The sequence below is a fragment of the Lynx rufus genome, unplaced genomic scaffold (genome assembly GCF_022079265.1).
Source record: "Lynx rufus isolate CCGP_SWC_20201006 ecotype Redwood Valley unplaced genomic scaffold, mLynRuf1.p SCAF_29, whole genome shotgun sequence".
NCBI classification, from domain to species: Eukaryota; Metazoa; Chordata; class Mammalia; order Carnivora; family Felidae; genus Lynx; species Lynx rufus.
Genome location: NW_025814844.1, coordinates 6,891,252 through 6,915,924, shown reverse-complemented (window position 1 = coordinate 6,915,924; position 24,673 = coordinate 6,891,252). Strand labels below are relative to the sequence as shown.

General features: G+C 45.9%; 1 protein-coding gene across 1 annotated transcript in view; it reads left to right on the top strand.

Moving 5' to 3' along the window:
- PTPRM (protein tyrosine phosphatase receptor type M) overlaps positions 1-24,673 on the top strand; it is a 595,371-nt gene that overhangs the window by 555,427 nt on the left and 15,271 nt on the right. Inside the window, exons 25-33 of the mRNA XM_047090212.1 lie at positions 8,900-9,016; positions 9,738-9,788; positions 14,062-14,216; positions 14,533-14,668; positions 16,600-16,749; positions 17,477-17,650; positions 18,651-18,782; positions 22,188-22,313; positions 24,228-24,391. Of these exons, the coding sequence (XP_046946168.1) occupies positions 8,900-9,016; positions 9,738-9,788; positions 14,062-14,216; positions 14,533-14,668; positions 16,600-16,749; positions 17,477-17,650; positions 18,651-18,782; positions 22,188-22,313; positions 24,228-24,391 (1,205 nt within the window). The remainder of the gene's footprint in view (positions 1-8,899; positions 9,017-9,737; positions 9,789-14,061; positions 14,217-14,532; positions 14,669-16,599; positions 16,750-17,476; positions 17,651-18,650; positions 18,783-22,187; positions 22,314-24,227; positions 24,392-24,673) is intronic.

Here is a 24,673-nt window from a genome sequence, read left to right as displayed (position 1 = left end):
TGTGTATGGGTGTGTTTTCAAGAACATTTCTGGTCTGTAACTAATCCCAAGAGGTCACATCCTGGGAGCCTAGGAGAGGCATCTGGCCAAGTCCCTGAGCTCACCCGCTCTAGGAACCCTGAGGTGCATCCGTTATGGTGATCACCCCATCTGGCTTTTGCAGGCCGCTGTCCGCTGTCTACCCAGCGGCTGGTGACAGAGATGCCTGACACGTGAACCTGGGCAATCACCTGTCCCTAGCTCCCCTGTACCCAACCCACTCATACATGCATCCCAACGTCCGGCTTGCACTCTGCGCTTAGCAGTCCACCCTGCACGGCAGCTGGCTCAGCTGCACAGAGCCCCGAGGTGGTTCCAGTGATTATGCACGCTCACACAAAGGGACTAAGTACCCTTTAAAAATGTGGGTCCTGCAGAAATCCATTTTCTGCATTCTCCTCCGCTGCTCGAATACACACCTTCTATCCCTACACCATTTCTGTTATTTTAAATCATCGCACCAAAGTTAGCCAGGACAGTGTCAGAACAACTGGAGACCATGAAACGGGAACTGTTCTTACTGCTGTTGGGAGAATCCCATCCTTCCGGGCACCACCACCCCCTCCCGCCAGCCCGACAGGGACTCCGGACCACTCAGGCTTCCTGGAGATGCCTCTGCCAACTTTCACCACTTAGAACGCCTTCCCTAGTCCGTCCACCCATGGAAACTGAACTTCATCTTTCTGTTCTCATCTGTGATGTAGTCTCCCTTGTACAGGTTTGAATCTCTTCCTTTAGAATTAATATTCTTTCCTCTGACTTCCAATAGCAGTTTTTATTTGTTAATTTTCACAAACACTCACTTGTGCCAAGCATGTTCTCAGAGCTTTACAAACAAGAATCTAGTTAATCTTGATAAAACTTTATTATTATCCCCATTTTACAAAGGGAGAAACGGAGCCACAGAGAGGTTTGGTAACATGCCAACGGTCACACAGCCGAAAAAAAGAGGCCAAGCTTTGAACCCAAACAGTTGGCTCTGGGGAATGTATCCATGACTACTAAGCTTGCCTCTCATTCTGCTGTGAGTCAGAGTCAGATTTGTAATTTACATACCTGTCTCTTCACAAGCATTAGAATCATAGCTCGTTCCTCTCTTTACCCCAGCGATGCCTGGTTTGGGTTCTGCTCATCATGGGCTTTTGAGGCTGTCTGGATGATTGGCAGGACAGCCTAGATGCCACTGTCGTGAGCTCAGACACAGGCTTGGCTACATCAAAGGCACAGTGTCGACCACCTAAATTTCCAAGTCCATCTTTTCATATCTCCAAGCTTCAGATTATGCATTCATAAAATAGAGATAATGCTATGGCCCCACAAAATTAGTGCAAGGTGGCATGCAATCAGATCATTCTAGAACTTAGAATGATGGTAACCTCCGTATGGTCTAGCCAGAGCTCTGTTTGCGACTCGCACCAAGTCAACAGTTAGAAAACTTTATGAACTGAGAAGTCCCGTGTAGATCTAAATTGTTACCCTGGTACAAATGAAGACTCCCAATGAGAGACAAAAATATGGATTCTTTTTCTCAAAAAATATATCAGATTTCACTCTAAGAAATATCGCCTCGGGAGATACATAGATATAAACATAGATGCAGATGTAGATATAGATACGCACGTGATGTTATCATTGCTTAAAAGGTTTCTGAAACTCATCTTTCAGAATGATCTTTAGAGTATGTGACCCGCTCTTTCTGTTGTCCTTAGCAGTGGGGAATGTCCCTCCTATGGCGGGAGGACTTACATTTGGGGAATAGCTAAAAGTCAAAGCCAGATCTACTGAATTAAGATGAGGACAAGCCGTCTGGATATATGTAGAGCTGATGCTTACTGGTCTAGCTGGACTCTAGATCTAGGACGCTATTCATCCACATGAAGTAGAGAGAAAAGGGACAAGACAGATTCCTCAGGTGGTCCACAGGTGGACATTTAAAATCCCACAAGAGTCACATCAGCCCATGCGTTTCTTTGCAGTTGGTGAAAACAAACGTTACGGACATGGGTGTGGCCTTGTGTGTCATTATAGGCAGTGTATGTAACATTAATTAATCGGTGTGGTTGGCAAACCAGATAGAAAGCCAGAAGCTTTGCGGGTGGGGAGGGGAGTTCAACAGGAGCTTGAAGGCGTGAAAGGGGGATTTACTCAGGCTGTGAAGTGCTTTTCTCAAATTCAAACTTTCCCGACCTCCAGAAGTTCACGATCTAGTGCCAGTTTCCAAACGGTTTTCAAGGATGTTGCCCAAGGGAAGCCCCAGGGCCATAGGAAGCAGGTCTGGAACTAGGAACTAGGAACTAGGGACCCTCTTATGAACCAGGTACTTGTGCAAAGTATTGATATGTATTATCTCAGGTGATATTCCCAACCTCCCTAAGAAATCAGTGCTATTGTCTTCTTTTCCGCGGGAGACAACTGGGGCTCCCAGAGCGTAAGTCACTGGCTACGACACCACAAGCTCACTGGCAAGAAAAATAAAGCTTGTCTATATGTCTATATGACTCCATCACACTGAGACCTAAGCAATCTGTATTTTCAGGGTATTTAAATGAATGAATGTTTTTATTGCGAGAGCACTATATAAAATTGGGGGAGGGGTCATAATAAATCTGTTCTCTTGGGATCTTGGCTGCCAGCTGTTCTTGGCTAGGGCTCTTTTTGGTAACTGTGCTTGTAGCAGTGTTCTAGCTCTTGCTATCCCAGATCTCTATCAGACCTGTACTCAGCTGGCCCTGAACATAGGACTGTGGTCGTTCTGTCTTTGGATGGCTCTTGTTTGTTTGTTTGTTTTTTTTTTTTTTTAAAAAAAAGGCTGTTGAAAACCTCTTGACAAATGAAAACTTTAAACAGTAACTTTTTCTTCTTCTTTTTCTTCTCTTCTACCCCTTTACAGATGTGTTTATTAGATCACACTATGGTGCCCCCAGTTTAAGAGCTCACAAGTAATTCCATAAGCCTTCTTACTCATGAGTTTCTTAGCAAAACGAGTCCTGGGACCCATGCACAGTGCACGTAAATAGACCTTCCCATTCTGCCCTAAGCTCCTTCCTGCCAGCTGCTAGGGTTGGTGATACAGAAGGCACCAGCAGAAACACAGCAGTTTGTGATCCTGGATAAAAATGAGCAATGGTTTCTGTTCTTCCCTCCAGCCCCCAGCACCCGCCCAGCATACCCTCTCTTGCTCCTGATGAGGCAAGGTAGCTAAAATTATTGCTTTCCACTTGGTATCGGTTCCTGAAGCCAGACCTGGCAGAAATTATTATCCGCTTTGAGTTCCCTCTGCGCAGAGAGCCTTGAACCTGGGGCCAGCGCCTGGGTCTGCAGCCTCTCCCTCGCCCGCCGCCCATTTAGCTCATTTCCTGGAGCAAGTCCCTAGCCCTCCCTGTGCCTGCCTTTCTTCTGTTTCTTTATTTTCGGACAGGAGAAATGGAAGGAATGAAGAGGACAGGAGGAAGGCCGGCCCTGACCCGTGCTGGCTCTCTCTCTCTGGCCAGTCGCTTGCCCTCCCTGAGCCACTCTGTGCAGCCGCAATCAGGAGAACGCAGTGATTTCCAGTGCTGAAATCCAAGCATGAAAGCCTTCTGTGCGGCAGCTGTAATGGTCTTGAAAATGAGTGTTTGGAAGCTGGCTCTCTCTGGGACTCCTCCCAGCTCTATTGGATAGGAGTCTCCTCCCTGCAAATCACAGACACCATTTCCTAAATTCTGTTGAGAGTTCATCAAATCACCCTCGTGGAAGACTGGACTGCTCCCCAATCCTCCTGGTCCCCAGAATATTGTTTGCAGGGAAAGAACAGTAAAGGAAGCACTGGAAACTCTACTGGTTTTGTTTTCCCCTCAGAAACCAGGCACACATGTCAAAGCGTTTTCCTTCTTCCTTCTCCAGAGAACCCACTTCACCTCTCTAGACTTTTTGTGGACTTTTTGGCCTCTGAAGTCCCGTGACCACCTGTAGTCCAGATCACAAAATTATCACTTAATAATGAAAAGGGCTGCCTGGGTGGCTCAGTCAGTTGAGTGTCCAACTCTTGATTTCGGCTCACGGTTCGTGAGTTCAAGCCCTACGTTGGGCTCTGTGCTGACCGTGCAGAGCCTGCTTGGGATCCTCTGTCTCTCCTCTCTCTCCGCCTCTCTCTCTCTCTCTCTCTTTCTCTCTCTCTCCAAAATAAATAAATAAACTTTAAAAGAAGAAGAAGAAGAAAAGAAGAATATCCATTATTTGAATGAAACATCACTGGAACAGATGTTTTAACTACATTATATCCCTTAATACAGTGGTTGCCAAACTTCTCTGCACTTGGGAGTCGCCTGGGAAGCTACAAGGAACTAATGCCTCTGTCTCACCCCAGAAATAATAATTTAATTGGCACAGAGCACGTCCTGGGCTCTGGAATTTAATAACCATCCTCTAAAGTGATTCTAATGTGCAGGCAAATTTGGCATTCCCTCCCTTAATCTTCTAATGACTGACATAGGAACTGAAATCATCCCCTCTTTACAGACGAAGAGCCGAAGGTGGAGCAAACTTGAGTCCTTACCCAGCCCCATATCAGCCTTAATGAGAGCCAGACTCGGCAGTCAACTTGCCTGTTGTCCGAATCCGGCTACGCTACTCGGTGTGTGGTCCACAGGCCGGCAGCACCACCTGGGAGCTGGTCTGAAATGCAAATTCTGGGGCCCCACACTGAATCGGAAACTGGGGTGGCGCCCTGCTTGTTTTAACAAGCCCTCCAGGGCATTCCATTGCCTGCTGAAGTTTGAGAACCTGCTCAAGAGATGTCAGGATGCCCCCTCGGTAATGGTAATGCGCTGCCAGCCTAAGGAGCATAAAACCCCTAGGGGTCCTTTGACTTGACTGTATATGGGATCATCTGGGCTGCTGGTTGAAAATGATCAGCTTCGAAGATTTTTTTTCTTTATTTTAGGCAGTTAGAAATGCCGGAACTATTCTGCTTTCTGTCCTGTTTCATGTTTGTGAATTTTAAAGCCAACAAAGACATGCCCACATCATCTTGGAGGCAGAGATTTCCTCCTGCACCCCCGCAGCTCTCCCTGGTGATGGGCGGGCAGCAGCGCCCAGAGGCTGATGCCTGGTTGATAACCCGGTGGAACCAGCCCTGGGGCGCCCAGGTAATTAGACGAGCCTGATCAGAGCCTTGCTTTCCAGGATGGAGACTGTTGCCTTCCATAATCGGAGTGCATGGGAGGCACAGCCTGTCCTAGAAGCTGGGCAGGTAGCGCCCGCTGCAAAAGGCAGCCAAGCCTGGAGAGAGATCAGAGGAAAGAAGCATCTGGTTCTGCGATCCCTGGGCTCCAACAGGTGCCCCTCAAACCATTGGGCCTAACATCTCTGTATGCAGACCCTAGAGGCCAGGAGGTGACTCAGGCCCCAGATTTCCCCAGGCATGGAAAGGCTGCATCTAGAAAAGCATACCTTCCTCTTACCTTTTTTTTTTTTTGGTAGCAAAATAATAACTTGACACCAGTCCAAGCAGTGAAAAAGACACTAAAAGGAACCCAATTTAGAAAGGTTTTTAGTAGGCTAAAAACAGATGTGGCAAGCCATTTCAGGATATTGCGGGAGATGAGATGGAGAGGGCGGGATTCGAAATGGCTCGTAGGCCTCTTCTGGGCCCGCCCAGCCAGGTGGCTCTGCACAGGACAAAGCTCTGCCCGTAATGCCTTCTGGAAGGAAGCAACCCCAAGGCTTCCTTTCTGCTAGTCACGGGTGGTGTGATGCATGCGGTGCGGAGTTAGCGTGGGGAGCACTCAGAGCTGCCAGGGTCTCTCGCGGGTCACCTGGAAGGCAGCAGCACTTGTCCCTGGGGGGCGCCGCTGTAGCCAGAGCCCCAGGGCCACCTCCTGGACCCCAGGACCGCTTCCCGCCGCAGACGCGTGGGGCGCCCCGGCTGCATCTGACTGGTGAGGGCGGGGGGGGGGGGATGGGAGGCACAGGGGATGTGGAGGGGAGAGCAGGCAGAGCCCGCCACAGAGGGCGCATAGGGGTGACATTCCCTGTAAAACCCCAGCTCGCCCGAGGGAATCGGAAGAACGGTCCCAAAAAGAAACGCTAAGCCTTCAGTACATTGCAGGGGCTTTTGGTGTCCCCACCTCCAAGGTGTTGAAGCCCCTGGCACCCGTATCTGTTGAAAATCTTTAGATGGGGAGGATAAGGGACTAAAATACAAGATGACCTTGCGATATGTCCTACATCGATTGCATTCAAACAAGTCGTCTTTATTAGATAAGATACACCAGTACACATAGGATGCAGGTGTGAGTGTTTTTATTCTCTTGTAATTTTCAGAGAAATACGTAGGTATTTTTTTTTAATTATACGTTCATAACATCGAAAACTTTAATTTTAGAAGTGCACATACATACTCCATTTGTAGCTATCCACTGCGTTCGGCTTGCGTAAGTGGAATCACAAAAGGGTAAAACAAGTCTCCCAATATAGAAGGGACCCCCCCCCGTACGTACCTTATAAGTGTCTTTGTTCATTAGCACTGTGAAGCACTGTGAAGTAATTGTGTGTTCTGTATGCGAAATTAGGTTGCCGTCAAATTAGACATCACCGCAAATATGTATGGTCTGCCCAGATTCACTTTACGTGTAAGAGAGGAACTGGAGAAATTATCCCTGTTATTCTGGAGTATTTTAAATGCAGCAAAGGCATCATAATGTAAATCTTTGGCATATTATATATAAGCCATAATACTTACATCTATAGTTTATAAAGTCACAGATAATGTTTCCAGGAGGAAAAAAAAAAAGACTCCCAAAGAAGACTAAAAATTTAATGAGGACAGGGACTGTCTTTGCCTTAACACTGCACTGTGTCCCCAGCCCTGAACATGTCTGGCTTACATCTTGCCAAGTAAAGCTAATAAAGCTTACGTAGAACTGAACTGAATCAGCTGCCAGAAAGTTTCCTGAGGAAGCAGCTAAGATAATGACCACTCCTGTCCCACACTTGAAACATGAGTATACCAAGGTGCTTGGCCTTCTGGAAAAGGCCATCTCAGCCCACACTTCTGTTTGTAAACTCTCCCAATCTGGGATTTTCCTTCCTACGCTGATCCTATGATTTGCTCCATGAGATCAATTCTACATGGATCTAGTTTAGCACGTAGGGGATACAATGGCAGATTTTGCAGGACTTGCAAAAATAAGCAATTGAACACCCTTTGCATGCTGACCAGTAATAAGCAGGACCAGGCAGTGTAAGAAGGGGGTCCTACTAACAGAACAGGCATGCTTTATCAGAGGATCAAGAAGAGAGAGAGGTCCGGGAGCTCACATCTTTAGAGGAAACACTTTGAAGGGGTGTGACATTTGAGATGTACTCTGAAGAATGGATAGAATCTTCAGCTGGGAGGGTACGAATGGGAGAATAGTCCAAGCAGAAGGAATGGGATGAGTAGCTGGGATCTGGGCAAACCATTTGTCTTTAGACATCAAATATATGGTGGTAAAAAGGACAGTAGTAAAAGATATAGCAGAAAATGTTCATTGTGGCCAAATAAATAAAAGGTCCTTACATACGGGGCTAAATTTCATTTCTGTTTAATTTCACGGGCAGTCATTGGAAATAGAAGCTTCTTGAGCAGAGCGAGTGAATGCCACTGGGATTACACTTTGGAAAGGTTCTTCTGGGTTGGTATGGGGAGAGTGTCCACGTAGGAAGTACCAGAGCCTGAACTAACATTGTGACAGAGGGAACAAAAAGTCAGAAAACATATTGGAGAGAGAATTCAAAAATCCTCTTAGACTTGGCCGTTGGTTTTGGAGAAGGAATAGGCAGGTTTTGTGCCTGGGTAACTACAGAAATCATAGTGTCGTTGACCTGGGGAGTCAGTGGAGGACAGCTGATGGGGGACCAGGGATCCTCTTTTGGACACATTGCCTTTGTGGCGGTGCTGGCAGGACCTCCATGGGAAATGCCCACAAAACAAGTTTGAAATTGAATTCAGTACTTGGAGAAACAGGGCCAGAGGTACAGAAGTCATCCACGAAGGAACAGCGACAGGAATGGATAAAAGCTGTCGGGAATTCAGGACAGAATTGCAAAAGGCTAAGGACAGAGCTCCAGGGACAGCCCCCTTGGCCTGGCCCAGCCTCCTGCTCTTCTTCCAGGCTTCCATGAGCTCTGGGAGAGCTACAGGATGAAAAGTCAATTTCTAGAAGGGGCCAGGTCCAACAAATTTCTTCCACCTGAAATATCTTTAGATTACAGGCTTCTGGTAATATGGAAAGACGGCTCATATTTTACCAAGTTTTGTATATAGAATTTACTTAGATTAAAATGAATGTGTAATTTTAACTTGGGAAAACCACATAGTGACTTTCTTCTTCAGGAAAAAGAAAAATCTCTAATCTTTACAGTCGGCTCTTTCCTGCGCACGCCTCCTCAAAAATGTTCAGGCAACTTCTGACCTAGAAGGAATTTTAAATTCAGAGGAGCTAAAAAATGTTGTAAACTACCTTTTACCGTTTATTTTTCCAGGCGCTTCCCTGAATAGAGATAAACAGGAAATGAATGGTCACAGTACCTGGGATATTTGCAGTATAAATATAACTTGTTAACTTTAGATGATCTTCCTAGGCTTTACTACTCTTAGAACTCAAACTTCGTTTTCTTCTGGGGTAAGAAAAGAAGCACAGGTGATCTAAAAAAAAAATAAACCTTGTTCTTAGGTGGACAACTTAACTTTTGTTTTCCTGTGTAAATTTTATCCCGTACGTCATACTGTGGCCCATCATTTGGGGAACTCCAAAAAAGAAAACAAAACAGAAAAAAAAAAAAAAAAAAAAAAGGGAAGACAACCCTAAAGCCTTCATTTCCTTTGTGTTTTCTAAAGGTCAAATGCTGCAAATACTGGCCAGATGACACAGAGATATATAAAGACATTAAAGTGACCCTAATAGAAACAGAACTACTGGCAGAATATGTGATAAGAACGTTTGCTGTTGAAAAGGTAAGTTTTCACACTACTTTGAAAAGCTATGATCAGATGTTAGTGGTGCTAGCCTCATTAACTTCTCTAGGATAATTTATACCTGGTCACACCTGAATGCAGGTAGGCTCTATCTAGTGATTTCTCAAGATTGCATCTTGCCTTTGGATTCTATGATAGCTCAGTTCCATCTTTGAAGCGAATCATGCCCATTTCATAAGAATCTATGTTTTGCTACCAAATCAAAAGATAACGCCGATCTATCTCCCTCTTCCATTTAACCTGGTTGATATTGTTCGGCCCATCGCTCTTTCTTTGTTCACAGTTTGATAAATGTCCTTCATGTCGTACGTCCATATGGGTTTCCCAGTAGTGAGTTAGTATCAGTGCTGAGACACAGGTCCTAACCCCTCCTGGAACCACCCCCCCCTGCTGCCCTGCCCCCCTGCTTCCTTGAGGCTTTTCAAGCCTACAGTTCCATGTGGACTGTTGGATCTTCCAAGCGGAAGTGACCTACCTGGAAATATAAGTAGACGTGGGACGTGTTGCATGAACCAGCCCCTTCATTCATCCTCACTGTCATACTGGTTTTAGCCTTTGTACTTGCTGGTGTTGGGTCGTGAATGCTGTGCTATGGCTCTACTCTGCCTCATCCCATGTGCATGGATGGGGCCTCTTCTCTGGGAAGCACTGTAGGGCATAACAGGGAATTTCCTTATTCCCCCTCTTTCTGCTGACATAGGGAGGGGCCGGAAGTGAAGCAAACTGCAGTCCATCCACAGAAGTGGCACAGGTAGGCTGTGGGGAGAGTGGAGGTGATGTGGCTGAGAAACATTCTGCCTTCCAGTCCTCATCTTGCCTTTGGTGAAGGGGACACACAGTTTTGTCTCAGAGGTCCGCAGACTTCTCCATCAAGAGCTGGTTGTCCCTAACCGAGCCCTGCGCCGGAAGTAACAGTTTTGTCGCGGATTTGTTCAGTGAAAGTTTGTTCTGATTTAATAACAGCAGGTGGCCTTGGAGGACCCGGGCTAAAAGTACACCGCTGGGCAGTTGGCCCTTGGCCTTCCTCCTTACTCTAATTTTCGTCGCATCTAAGTGCACTTTTTAGATTAACGAGACCCTTTTTGGAAAATCAAGGAAATTGCCACATCTGCTTTTTGGCTAATTTACCCTGATGTTTTGAACTACCCATCCCGGTTTTCAAATCCGTATTTGTCATAGAATCACAAGGCTGAAAAGACTTTAGTTTATTTTAATCTGTTTCTCATACTATTTAGCATTTTCTTTTCCTTAGCCTGTCTTTTTTAATAAGCAGGCAGGAGGCTTGGAGACTTCAAAGAATGTGGAGTTCTGGTTGACTCAGTTCTTCAAGTTCTGAACCTCACGCTTTGATGTCGGGGTTTTTTTTTTTTTCCGTCTTAGGCAGGATCGGAAAAAAAAAACATGGAGGATTTTTGTATGGCTCTTGGCAAGAGCACTCATGAATAACTGCATTAAAACAGATAGTGATAAAAGACCCTCGATATTTTTTTCTTTAAAAAAAAATCATCCAAAGCCATCACTTAAACATGGAGCTCTTTGAACAATAGTGGGCTCTCTAATAAGCTGAAAATGCATCTCTGTTGCTAAAGGAAGGGTTTGTTTGTTTCTTTGCTCTTTTTTTAACCTCTTATTGTACTCCCCTACATTCCCAGCTGCACAGAAATGTTTCTGAAATACCCAGTTATTTTCGTCATCAGACAACCAGCAGAGAATCAGTGGAAGGAAGGGAAGGATGAGGAGCTTATTAAGGATTTGGGAGAAATCAAAATGACATGTTAGTGATTTTCTAACTGGGCAATTGAAATCATTAAGGAAAACAAATCATTAGTACTTCTGTGGATCATTTCTTGTAGATTTTAAACTTTCTCATTAGAAGAGAAAGAAGAAGAAGAAGGAAAAAAAAAAAACAGTCAAGCATGTACTTTGAGAGGCCTGCAGTTCTGATTCTATTTTGAGAGTATTTTGCATCAAGGGACCTAAGGTGAAAAATGGATCTGGGCTCTACTCTGCAAAACTAGCAGACAATTGCAATTTGAAACTGAAGAGTTCTCGTTATGCATGGGATTGTCATCTTTCCTTTCTCCTGCAGCTGATGACTCAAAGCTAAATAGATTTTAAATAACAAAGTTGCCATTCTGTCAGGAGGAAGACAGCTCAAAAGTCTCGTGGATCTAGGCTACCGGGTGAATCTATGCCCTGCCCTGACCATCCTGGCAGAAAGGAGGTTGACAATGGCCACCAAAGTCTCTCTACCCGGGAGATGCCTGGAACTCAGAGAAGGCAGTAGGAATACTGCCCTGCTGTTTGACCTGCTACAGGCAGAACATGTAGTTGGTGATTCATTCATTCCACAAATATTTCTTAAGCACCCCCTTTGGGCTAGGCACTATTACGTCTTGGGTTCTTCCTTCCTATTGTATTTACATGGAAAAGGAAGTAAATATCATTTATATTTTATGTAACATTAATCCTTGTTATAACGAAAAGTAAACAAAAAATATTACTGATACAAAGTTGGGATATTGAGGCTGCCATCAGTGATCACCTTTGGTAATTTTTCCCCCCAAAATATATTACAAAGCAGCAAATGGAGAAATTGCCACGTCGATCAACAAGAATGAGAGCTGGCTCAGAAGCAATCACCTTTGCTAATCTTGTCAATAGTAAACATATTAGAGGGTAGAGGTTTATTTAAGGAAAATGTTTTCTGCATCCAAGAAACTGGCATTTGCCTGGCTCAGAAAATGAGTCATAGATCAGTGGGGGGCCCATCTCCTGATGGCTGGGGTTCCAGACTTGGAGGATGCTGGAGCTGAAAATTAGCAAAGTTAGGAAGAGAAGATCTCAAAAACTAAAAATAAACCGTGTATGGGAGAAATAAAGGCCCTCTTGTCCTCTTTGGAATAAATACATGTATATTATAGGCTTTCCCATTTCATGGGACCACCCCTGCCCCAGTCGTCACATGTAAAGCCCAAGGGGGCTTTCTAAGGGGTTTGGTGGGTAATACAGGCTCAACCATTTGTCTTCTGGTAGAGATTTGGGGACTGGTGCAGATTACATGGTTTCAGTAATAAGAGATGTAGGCTCCCAACCACCAAGTGATACTACTCTGGAGCCACAGGGCATTTTTAGATTTTTTTTTTTTTAACGTTTATTCATTTTTGAGAGACAGAGACAGAACATGAGCAGGGAAGGGGCAGAGAGAGGGAGACACAGAATCTGCAGCAGGATCCAGGCTCTGACAGCACAGAGCCCGACGCAAGGCTCGAACTCACGAACTGCGAGATCACGACCTGAGCCGAAGTCGGACGCTCAACCGACTGAGCCACCCAGGCGCTCCACGTCACAGGGCATATTCAGTAGATGACATTGTTGATTTTCATTTCTGAACCCCTGATGGTTTAATTAATTCCTTAATGCTTAAACTCCATTAAAGAATAGCATAATTTTCAAAGAGAAGTAAAGCTTCAGCATTTGTGGGTTATTAAACTGAGACATGGGAACACCTTGACAGCATACAAGTCTTCTTTTAAAACCTGTAATTGCTTGCCTCTTCTAGTCTTTCCGAACACATTAGAAATTCTGAATTTCTTCTCTGCTTGCTAAGTATGTATGAACAATGACCGATGGTGAATGTGACAAGGTTAGTGGGTATTTAACGTTAAGATACAAGAAAACGAAACTCAGGGCCCAACACAGAGATGGTATTCAGTAAGTGGTCATCAACTAAGAGACGAGGTCATCAAGAGACCTCGTCTCTTATTTGATCCCGGATTTACAATCCAGCCTTGATTCTGGAAGCAATTTTTGTTTTCAAAACAGATTTTTGTTGGGGCGCCTGGGTGGCTCCGTAGGTTGAGCGTCCGACTTCTGCTCAGGTCATGATCTCACTGTTCGTGAGTTCGAGCCCTGCGTCGGGTTCTGTCCTGACAGCTCAGAGCCTGGAGCCTGCTTCTGATTCTGTGTCTCCCTCTCTCTCTGCCCCTAACCTACTCGCATTCTGTCTCTGTCTCTCTCAAAAATAAATAAACATTAAAAAAAAACACAAAAAACAGATTTTTGTTTTACAACAGAACCTTAATACGTAGGTTCATAGTTAGAAAAAAATTGATGCATATAAATCAACTTTATTATTTTCAAAACAAGAGTAAATTTTCAAAAAAAAAAGACACTTAGAGTCTTTTTCTTTCTGTCTCCCTTCAGTTCACTTGGAGTCAACCCACCTTTTTCAGTTTACTGATCTAACATAGAATTGCAGCCAAAATGCCTCTTGATTTCCAGACACCCTCCCTTTTTCCCACAAGCCAACTGTCATGGCCACTCGAAGGCAGGAGGCGCTGTCTTCACATCTCTGTGACCCCAGCATCTTGAGTCATGCCTGAAGCATTTCATTCACTCAGATTGTTGGTGATTGGATGCGTGGATTAAATGTTTGCCCCAGTTAGAAACCTCACAAACTTGAGGTGCAAATGGAAAGAGTTCTCTGGCCTATCCAGTTGGAAAGTGGTCCTCGCTCATTCTTCCAGTGACGTTCTCTGTGCACCCACAGCGGCGGGCACCCGGTACAAAGACATACCAGCACACGGAAGAGCTAAACAAACCTCCTGCATTCAGGAGCTGGTCTTGAGCGCACAAGTACCTTTGGTGTCCTTCAGGTCCCTGCTCTGTGCCTCTCTATCCCTGTGGACTTGCACTTCACACCGTAGTGACACAAACTGTGAACAGAGCCTACTTTGTAGAAAGGAATTTCAAGGAACCAGAGATGCATCCATCTGCTGTGGTTGCACCTGTAAATTAGCGCCTTCCCCAAACATCACCTCCCTTTCGCCCCCGCGAGCATCCCCCTGCCTACAATAAGGCTTTCCAGGTGTGTGTTACAGCTAAGAATGACCTTCTTCCCCACAAGGCACAGCTTCCTGGCCCTAGGCCTACTGACTGTTTAAGGGTACCGGACGCTCCCAGTCGCTCACCATTTGTTTTCCTTTGTTCTCTTCCTTGCTGTGCTGACCGACTGATGGCAGAGAGGTGTTCATGAAATCCGAGAGATCAGACAGTTTCACTTCACTGGCTGGCCAGATCACGGGGTCCCCTATCATGCCACAGGGCTTCTGGGGTTCGTCCGGCAGGTCAAATCCAAGAGCCCGCCCAACGCAGGCCCGTTGGTGGTGCACTGCAGGTAAGCCGAGCGCCCGGAGCCTCTCCGGGGGAGTGCAGTGGGCAGCCCGTGGGCTCTCCTTTGGGGTGATGACAACGTTTTTGGAACTCGATAGAGGTGGTGGTCGGAACTACACTTGATCTTAGCCAAAAGGCCGAGAAGCGATGGTCGGAACTGAATAGAGGTGATACATTGTGAGGGTGCTAAATGCCACGGAACTGTACTCCTTCCCGTGGTTCATTTCATGTTATGTGACTTCCACCATAGTAAAGATGTAAAAGAAGGAGAAGCACAGGGATTCCTTTTCCTCAGCTGACAGAGCCCTCTTTTCACTCAGTGCTGGTGCGGGGAGGACTGGCTGCTTCATCGTCATCGATATCATGTTGGACATGGCGGAAAGGGAAGGCGTGGTAGACATCTATAACTGCGTCCGGGAGCTGCGGTCACGGAGAGTGAACATGGTACAGACAGAGGTACGGCTGCGCCCCGCCCATCCTCGGGGTCTGGTCCCCCGTGCCTCCTGCACCCCACTTCCCAGAGCCGAGGGGGGAAGAAACTCCGGCAATTCTGTCTCCAAAAGTCCCCGTAAGAAAAAGTCATACACCTGGCGCTCTCTTTCCTCCCTCCCTTCCTTCTTTTTCTTCTCCTTTCATAAACAAAAAAGGCCAGGGCTTCTCCCGGGGAAGAGAATCTGCAGCCAGAAGCCTAAATTAGCCCCCACTTCTGTATCAAGGGCCCCAGTAGAGTCTCTACATTAAGCTTCAGGGATTCAGTACTATTTCTTTTTATTATGTCTTTTAAACTAGCTGGTAACCAGAGCAAGACCACTCCTGAGAATAGCCAGGCATTTGCCAAATGGCTTAAGGGTAATCTCTGTACATTTCAGTCCTCTCCTCCTGTCCCTAAAAATTCTGCCCAGTGGCTTGGCATCATGGGAGTTTGCGTGTTTTGTAGAAATACTCTATACTGACTGGGACTTCAATAAATTAGAATTCAAGGTGTGTCAGGAATTTAAGTGTTTGAGAAAAAGAATTCATAGTTGATATTTGCTTGTTTTAAGTAGGCATTACACCCACAGTAGACCGGCAGAATGAAGAATAAATAAGATTCCCTTCCATTTAGATATTGCATTAAAGTTTACAAAAGCCACCCGTTTAAAGTTTACAAAAACCTAATTCCTTTTTCAAATAGCCTAAATAAAAATAGCAAAAACTCTAAATGCTTTCATGGTCTTTTTTTTCTTTAGTAGAGGGATTCCTAGCTTTAGAGATAATAACGTATTTTTTAATGGATTTTACAACTGATTAAATGTTGCCACATCCCCTGTCTCTCTTGATCCGTTTCTGAGGTGTTGTTTTTGAGAATTAAGAGTCCTAGTTATTGGGGCGCCTAGGTGGCTCAGTCAGTTGAATGTCAGACTTCAGCTCAGGTCATGATCTCATGGTTCATGGGTTCGAGCCCCACATTGGGCTCTGTACTGACAGCTCAGAGCCTGGAGGCTGCTTCAGATTCTGTGTCTCCCTCTCTCTCTGCCCCTTCCCAGCGTGTGTGCTTGCTCTCTCTCTCTCTCTCTCTCTCTCTCTCCCCTCTCTCTCAGAAATAAACATAAAAAAGAGTCCTAGTTCTTGCTAGAAATTAAAGTAAAAAATAATGAAACTCTTTTCACATCTCACGTAATTAAAGATGAATAATAAATATTGTAAAACTTTGCTGATTTATTATAGGGAAAGTCAGTGCCCATTCAGAATTAGAGTTTGTAAGCTGTGGACTTGTACATACATCAAAAACTCTTCTCGGGACACACAAAGACTTTTGTCATTATCACATTAATGTTTCAAAACAAGTAGTTTTAAGTGCTCGGAACTATTTACTTTTCAATAGTGCTACCAAGTCATCCTGGACCTTCTTTGCACTGTTGATTTGGTTAGCAAATTCCTCCTTTCATTATATACAGGTAAGATTCTGCTCATTTGCTCACCTGAAATACTGAGTTCTAAACTCGTGGAATCAGAATTACAGAGGTAGTTAAGCCACAGCTACTCTGGCATGATCGTGCTTACTCCGGTATTTATCAGTGTCTGAGCGGCTCTGATTAGTCTGTTTCATGCTTCTGTGTTGAGCCCTTGTGTCTCTTCTTCCTGTGACGCTCCACAGATGGCCAGTCAGTAACATGTTGGCCATCCCACGTGGGCATCAGCACTGCTGGTCCCGGGACCCCCCCCCCCAACCCCGGTCACGGAGCAGTCAGTTCCTTACACCTGGTGTCCCTGTGCCAGGAATGCATTGTCCACAATGGACCGCTGTCACATTATCTTGTCCGTGGGGGGCTATCCTCCCTTCCTCTCTAGTTCTCCTGACCTACCTTGGTTTCTCCATTCCTAACTAGTCCCCTCTGCTTCTCCAGGAGCAGTATGTGTTTATCCATGATGCCATCCTGGAAGCCTGTCTTTGTGGAGACACCTCCGTCCCTGCTTCCCAAGTTAGGTCTCTGTATTATGACATGAACAAATTGGATCCACAGACTAACTCCAGCCAGATTAAAGAGGAGTTCCGGGTAAGTCATGCGAAAGGGAGAGGCAGATGCCTATGACTTTGCTCCTTCAGAAGTATCTCAAAGTCAAGTCTGGGACCCTTGAGCCAACACAGAGCTTCTCACCCTCAGCATTATGGACATTTGGGGCCGGGTAATTCCTTGTTGCGGGTGCTGTCCTATAGGATGTTTAGCAGAACCCGTGGCTTCTACCCACTGGATGCCAGGAGACTTCCACCACACCAGTCGTGACAACCAGAAACGTGTGCAGACATTGCTAGTGGCCCCTGGGAGCAAAGTGAGCCGGTTGAGAACCCCTGGTCTAGCGATCTCTCCCCTTTGCCAGGCGGTCCTACAGGGTAACGTGGGTGCAGCCAAACCAGGCAAGATGCGCTCGCGGCACTTGCTGGGCAAGAGTTCTTTGTGGCCATCCTCATATCCACGTCCAGTCCACGTGTACCTGACTCTAAGTCAAACCGTATCCAACCTCTTACTCCCAAGCACCCAGATGTCCGACCCTAGTCAGACCAGACGGCACGTACTCCAGCAGATCCATGGTGGCCCTTATATCTGATGGGTGCTGTCTGTGGACCAGATCCAAGGGGAGAGAAGAGAAGTAAACATCAAACTGTCTGAATAGGGGGCAGGGAGCGTCTGTGTGGTAGTCAGCTGCAGGAAACTTGAAGTCTGAAGGTGAGATGGTGTGCCGTCCAGCGTTCGCTTCCCCATGTGCCTGTGTGCTGTCGTGTAGACCCTGAACATGGTGACGCCCACACTGCGGGTGGAAGACTGCAGCATCGCGCTTCTGCCCCGGAACCATGAGAAGAACCGCTGCATGGACATCCTGCCCCCGGACCGCTGCCTGCCTTTCCTCATCACCATCGACGGGGAGAGTAGCAACTACATCAACGCGGCCCTCATGGACGTAAGCCTGCCTGCCCTGCCCCGAAGGAAACGGGAAGCCGTTCCTCAAGGGGAGCATGGCCGAGCGGGGCCTGGGTCTTCTCCTTCGACTCGTTGGCCCTCGTTTGCTTGCTTATAAGACACACGCTGTTTTCCCAACAGCACATTTCAGATTCCACGTATGTTTCTGCGTCGGGGGCGACATTCTCGGTCTCTCGGAGACCACCAGCCGGGAAGTACTGACAAATGAAACATGCCCCAGGTACTCTCTGAGCACTTAAATTTTTAACCCGCTGGCCGGAGAGCAAGAGACAGCTATTAAGTCTCTAAGGCAGTGAAGTGGGATAATACGGTTTGCAGCATTATTTTCATTCCCTTTCCTCCTAATTTAGGCAGTAATTAACATGGGGAAAAAATGGTCTGTCGGGATAGATAGCACACAACTCATTACTTCCTGTCAGTCTGTTTACTTCTAACTGAATGAACATTTGCGATTCAACTGATGGGAAAAGTAAATGGATATTTGCGGAAACTCTAATTCCACGGGCGTGATAGCAGTAAAAAGGTACTTAAACTCACTTGAAACTCTCCAGAGCTGTAAAAGCCATGTGGACCCTTCTGTGGCAGGAATAAGTAACACCGTCACATGTATAAATGACACTCGAACAGATTTTAGGAAAAGTAGAAGTATTTTAATTGTGCATATTTTGTAAAGTAAACGTTCTGCATTAAAATAATCACGGATAGGGCCGATATTGCCTTTCTAGCAGATACAGCAAAAAAATTATAAGAGATACTTATTATGTTTTCTGGGTATCAAAGTGAGAATATGTTGTCATTATCATTCCACAGATAAGTTTATATTTAGTCTGTTTTGGTGTTGACAGTGATGCTAGGATTCAGCAGCTGTTAAATGTGTCCGGTGTCCTGTGTCACAAGCCTCCACGTGCACAAGATAACGGAAGCTTCCTCCCTTCACACTTTCCTGGGTATATCTGGATCTTTCTTGTTTGCGTTTGCAGAGCTATAAACAGCCTTCGGCTTTTATAGTCACCCAGCATCCTTTGCCAAACACGGTGAAAGACTTCTGGAGACTGGTCCTGGATTATCACTGCACGTCTGTGGTTATGCTAAATGATGTGGATCCTGCCCAGGTGAGACTCAAGCCCAGGGTCAAATTTCTGTTCGTTCTGCTTGCACACTGCGAAGCACAGGCCCCCGTGCCAGCTCGCAAACGCCAGGTGAGGGTTGGGAGCGGGAGCTGAAACACAAACGTCAAAAGCAGACGGAATTAGGGACGGGGCCAGAAGTTGTCGGAAACTGAAAAACCAGATAGAGATCATAGATGGTGGAAGTGACAGGGAAAGACAGGGTCAGAAATTCGCTGTTCCCCGAGGATGGAAATTCCAAGTAGAGAGAGATACAGGTAATGGGTGGAGTCAGAGCAGCTGGGGGTGGGGATATCGTAACACCTGCAACCAAGCGGAGGCAGCAGAGCAGGGAGCACAGCAGCACGAGCCCAGCTCTTAGCCCCGGGAGGATCCGTGTACTTCCTGGCAAGGCTCACCTGGAGCCTGCAGGTAGAGATCGTCATGGTAGGGTGACGGTGATTTTAAGGGACGAAAATGACTTTTGTCAACACTTGGGTAAAGATATTAAAAAGAAACAAAACCGGGACTCGAACATAAGAGAAGCTCAGAATGATACATGGGGCTTTCCCATAGCTATTTTCCTTACACACCAAAAGAGAAAGAACAGGACAGTAACGACTGGGTACTAGTAATGGGGTCAGAAACATTCCCTTAAAGGGACTTGTCAGGCGAGCATTGGCACAGTGTCCCTTTAGGAGCTGAATTTATCCTGTTCGGGTACAGCGACACCAGTCTCCCACTTAACCACCGTGACAGAGGGCATTATGGGACCTGTGGACTTCTCGTGTTTTAAGAATAAACGTGTTCTGAAACGGAATTAATTTTCTATCTGGTAGAGACCAGCTTAAAAAAGAAAAAAAAGAGGTCAGAAGTATTTTGGCATCCAAACTGGACAAGAATTTTCCTTCCTAAAATCCATTTTATTGTCATCAATCGGCCATAAATTCCACGGACACTCATTTCGATTCTGTAATGTTTTTAATTGTGTGTGAGGCCCTACACTATATTGTTAGGGTTCTCGCCTGAGAGCTAGTGGATGAAATAATAACGATCATCCTTGTCCTTATCTAGTCCTTTTTGCTTAAGAAGCTTAAATATTTCAGAAGTCTTCCACAGTGATCCCCTCCCAAAGAGAGAATGCAGCCACTTTTTAAAGACAAGCAGACCACAGTTCAGGAAACTTCAAAGACCCAACTCAAAATAGCACCAGGGATCCTGATCTTCTAACTCACAATGCCACGGCTTAAATTTCACTAATTCAAGATTCAGTGAAAGAGTGTTACAGGACAAGGGACTATTCCCTCTTCAGAATCATTCTTTTCCCCCTAATGTGAATCCTGACATGTGGTGATAAACTGGGGGGGGGGGGGTTCTATTAGTGAACCAGACATGAGTGATTTCCACAAGTTCTTCTTGAACGACTGTATTGGAATTCTGAAGCTGCATGCTAAGCTCGAACTGTCTGGATTCAAACCAAGCCTCGGCCGACCCTGGTAGGGGAGACAAAGAGTCCAGTTCCGCTCGGCAGACAGAGCTGATTTTCAGAGTGAGAAGAAGGGGCTCCTGGGACATAGTCATTTAGAGAACACTAAACTGAGCATTTGAACTTAAAGTCTTTGCAGTTGTACGAGAATAGCACTCAACTATTTTAAGTATTTATAGGTCCGGTTCATGGACGTGTTATGCACCATTTAAGCCATTTTCTACACGGTTTACTTGGGCTGAGTGCAGAATGTATTGTGCCAAGAACCACGCGCCGGCCTGGGCCATTCATGTTTCTCTGGTGTGAGTGATGAGCTCTGATCAGGGCTTGAACCAAGAGAGCAAGCAGAAAGTAAAGCTAACTCAGTCCGAAGGAAGAAATGGTCAGAACAGTTCAAATGTGCATGTTAGGACTTTTACTACCATCTCGGCTTCCCATCACGATACTCGTTAATTTTCGCAGTGGTTACCCTTGGGTACAAAGAGAAACTAAGCATCAGCATGCTATCATTTGACACGGCAGTTTTAGAATTTGTCACCAGCAAGTGCTGGGGAGGAAGGGAGCATTTTACAGAAGACTTAGTTTAAAATAAGTAAATGTGATTTTTAAAATACTGCAGACGCAGCTAAGGTAGGAAGTACGCTTAGGTAACCGACGCTCACTCTCCATCATAAAGTTCAAGCCTTCACCTTATTTGTAACAGAGACTGCGCGCCATTGCCCCACTGTGAACTGAAAACTATCTTGCGGTCTTGGGCGTTCATCAACTTTAGCAACCTTTGACGATGAGCTTTTAGATACTTTGGAAAATAAAAGTCATCCAAACAAGGAAATTCAATGAGTGGATTCTCCTTTTGTGGTACATCATTCTGCTTAAAATGAGATACGTTTTTCATCTGTGCTTGGCCCAGTAGAAACCACTTGTAAAATATTGAAGTAATTGCCTCTGGGCTCCCCACAAGCCATTTGTCCTTCATGTAAATCCAAAAGATAAAAGTTTAACTCGGCTCCCCGAAACATCACTGGATACCAAGTCCCAAAAGAAGTTTAATTCCAGACTTTAAAGGCCTAGTAGCGTCTCAAGGCTTTAGGAAAGGTCTGTGAGAGGGAAACGTCACGGGAGGTGGTCTCCCCACCTATCTGCAAGCTTAATACTTCTGTGGGGTCATAGCAAACGAAGGTGCCTCTTTCATAAGCTCCCCTTCCCAGCATCCCTCCTTCCATGCTAACTTGTGTGCCACATTCACACAAAGTTCTAGTTACCTGGTGTCACCAATACCTGGCCCCTGAGACTCTAGGAAATTTGTGATTTTAACTAAAACCACCTCTAGATAAAACAGCAAAGCATTGACTCTTCTTATATCAGGTTTTCTAGATCTGAGCTGGGAGGGGTTGGACCAGAGCATGAAAATGCAACCCAACACTGTTATCAGTATCTTGTCACTGAATGGCCCTATTCGCAAAAGTGATTACAAGTTACAAAGCAAGCCCACATGGGGGAGGATGGAGATATGGGTGTTAACAGGTGTGTGCACCTTCTCAAGTATCTTAGCTCTTGTAGTGGCAGCCAGTGGCATCTCCCTAGGGCCTGACAAAAGTTCCTTTACGAATGCAGAAGAGATCTTACAACGGGATGCGTTGAACAGCATCCATGTGGCCTCCTTGGAAAGCAGAATGGTTCGTGGCTTAAAGATACTTTCTGAGAAAATGAAGAAGGAAGTACTAGGAGGACAGGTGGAGCTGAGGAATCAGCCAACAAGAAAGTCCTCAAGTCTACTTCCTGGGAGGAAAAGAGAGAAAGGAAAGAAAATAAAGTGCATCAAAGAAGTGTTAAGAATTAGCGAATGTCAGTAGTGACTTCATCCGAACTGTTAGGAGTCAGTTTATTCCTATAATTAACCTCGTGTTTCTGTGTTTTGAATTCAGTTGTGTCCGCAGTACTGGCCAGAGAACGGAGTTCACAGACATGGCCCCATCCAAGTGGAATTTGTTTCTGCTGACTTAGAAGAAGACATCATCAGCAGGATATTCCGTATTTATAATGCAGCCAGAGTAAGAATCGCAGCCAACCTCACTTATGTTCTGGTTTCATTATTTTCTCATTCACCAAACATTTAGAGTGCCCACTTGGTCAGTCACCATTTAGGAGTTTGGAATACATTCTAGGTGTTTGTGAACAAAACAAAGTTCCCTGACGTTATGGAGCTTACATTCTAATGAGAGAAAACAGACAATAAATAATAGATATAACAGATATTATAATACAGTATGTTAGAAGCAATAAGTGCTATAGGGAAAAAATGGAGAGGTAGAAAGCACTTGGGCCAGGAGGGAGAGCAAGTCTCTGTCTTTAAATAGAGGTGCTGTGTGAGCAAAGACCCAACCAAAGTGAGGGAGTAGCCATGCGGATCTCTTTGGAGACTGCTTTATAGGCAGAAGCGATGGTCAGTGCAAAGGCCCTGGGGTAGGGCCTTGTCTGGTGGGGTCCAGCAACAGTGAGGAGGCTGGTATGGCTGAAGCACAGTAAGCCAAGGTGAGAGTAGCTGATGGAGTTATCCACCTTGAAGGAAAGTAGCCAAGTGTTTGGTGGGGGGGGGGGGGGGGGCGGCGAGAGACAGAGACTACGTAGGGCCTCACAGGCCACTTCTAGGATTTGGGCTTTTGCTCTAAAGGAAATAAGGAGCCGTTACAGGGTTTTGAGTAGAGAAGAATCCCATGATATAATTTACCTTTAAAAAGAGCACTGTACCTTCTGTGTTGAGAACAGACCCATCAGGAAGCCATTATCATAATCCAAGTAAGAAGTGACAACAAGATGAAGGCAGTCACTGGAGGTACCCGAGACAGAGAGATGCCGATATATCCCGACAGCAGAGCCAACAGGATTTGGGAATAGGCTGAATCCCAGGGAATAAGGAGTGGATCTCAAGATTTGAGTCCTGAGAAATGGACCACTGGAACTGACGTTAACCAAGCTGGGGAAGGCTATGGGGATAATGCGACTGTTTGGGGTAGGGGGACACGCATTAGAGAGAAGGTCCGGAAACATGCCAGGTTTGAGATGACTATCGGGTACCTAAGAGGAAGTGTCAAATAGGCCCAGATCTATGAGGGGGGACATTTAGAAGAGGCCCAACCCAGAGATGTTGATGACTTTGACAACTCACTGGAGTTTTGAAAGACTGCATAAACTCATCAGGTGAGAGGGAGAGAAGACAGGGGGCCCAAGGACTGAGCCTGGTGTTTCCATCAGCAAGAGGTCTGGGAGGAAGGGAGACTGAGACAGAGGGCAGAGAGTGGAGAAAGGCCAGCTGGGTGAAGAAAGTGTCAGCGAGCAAGACCAGTCACCCGTGTCAGAGGTGCTAAAGGCTGCAGGAGATGTGATCCAAGTGATTTAACCACAGCCAGATTAAAACCGCTGCCACTTCTCTAACACTTTCTTTGAATACTCCAGTTCCATTTTAATTATGACTAAAGATTAATTGACTATTGATATCTTAGCAAGACTCACACCAATACACAAAACCATGTTGTGTTTGCAAGAAACGCCATGTAACCTCTATCACCCTGAGCTCACACACATCTCCAGATTATAAATTATTCTCTCCCCTCCAATTACCTGCAATTAAAGTAAACCCATGTTACCCCTTACTGCCCAGTGAGGTCAGTGTTCACGTTGTACGTTATTTGTCACTTGGCTTTTGCAAAACTGTAAGCATTCTGCTTCACTTTTATTTGTCTGGCCTGTCATTTAAAACACCTGTTTTTTTATAACGGCTCGGGGTTACAACGCCTAACGCTTCAGGCCAGTGGAAGCTTCCTTCGTTATTTATAGGCCGGCCTGTCCCTTAGTAATGGCCTGCTTTGCTGAGAAGTCCAAGCAGGTGGACTCAGCCTGCTGGAATCCCACCAGTAAATGATGCCTGTGTCCTTTCACCTCCTTGACTGTTGCCTGATTCCCCGCAGCCCCAAGATGGATACCGGATGGTGCAGCAATTCCAGTTCCTGGGCTGGCCCATGTACAGGGACACGCCGGTGTCCAAGCGCTCCTTCTTGAAGCTCATTCGCCAGGTGGACAAGTGGCAGGAGGAATACAACGGGGGCGAAGGCCGCACGGTTGTGCACTGCTTGTAAGTGCTAAGGAGGGCTCTGCACCTAAGAAGGGCCAGGCCAGCGTTCCGCTGTCCCCCCCATGGTTCACCATCCCTTGCCTCTCTATAAACGGAGAAGAAATAAGCAGGCCTGGATGAATGGAGATGATCTGCCTCCTCGTTAAGAATTCGGTTTGCTTTCCAGAAAACAAAATATGCACATTTTGCATTGGGATAGGGTGTCACTGCTATAAAAATAAGCCCTGACCTTGTGGTCATCCGCCCCCCCCTCTTAAAAAGAAACACCTGGGTGGATTCCCT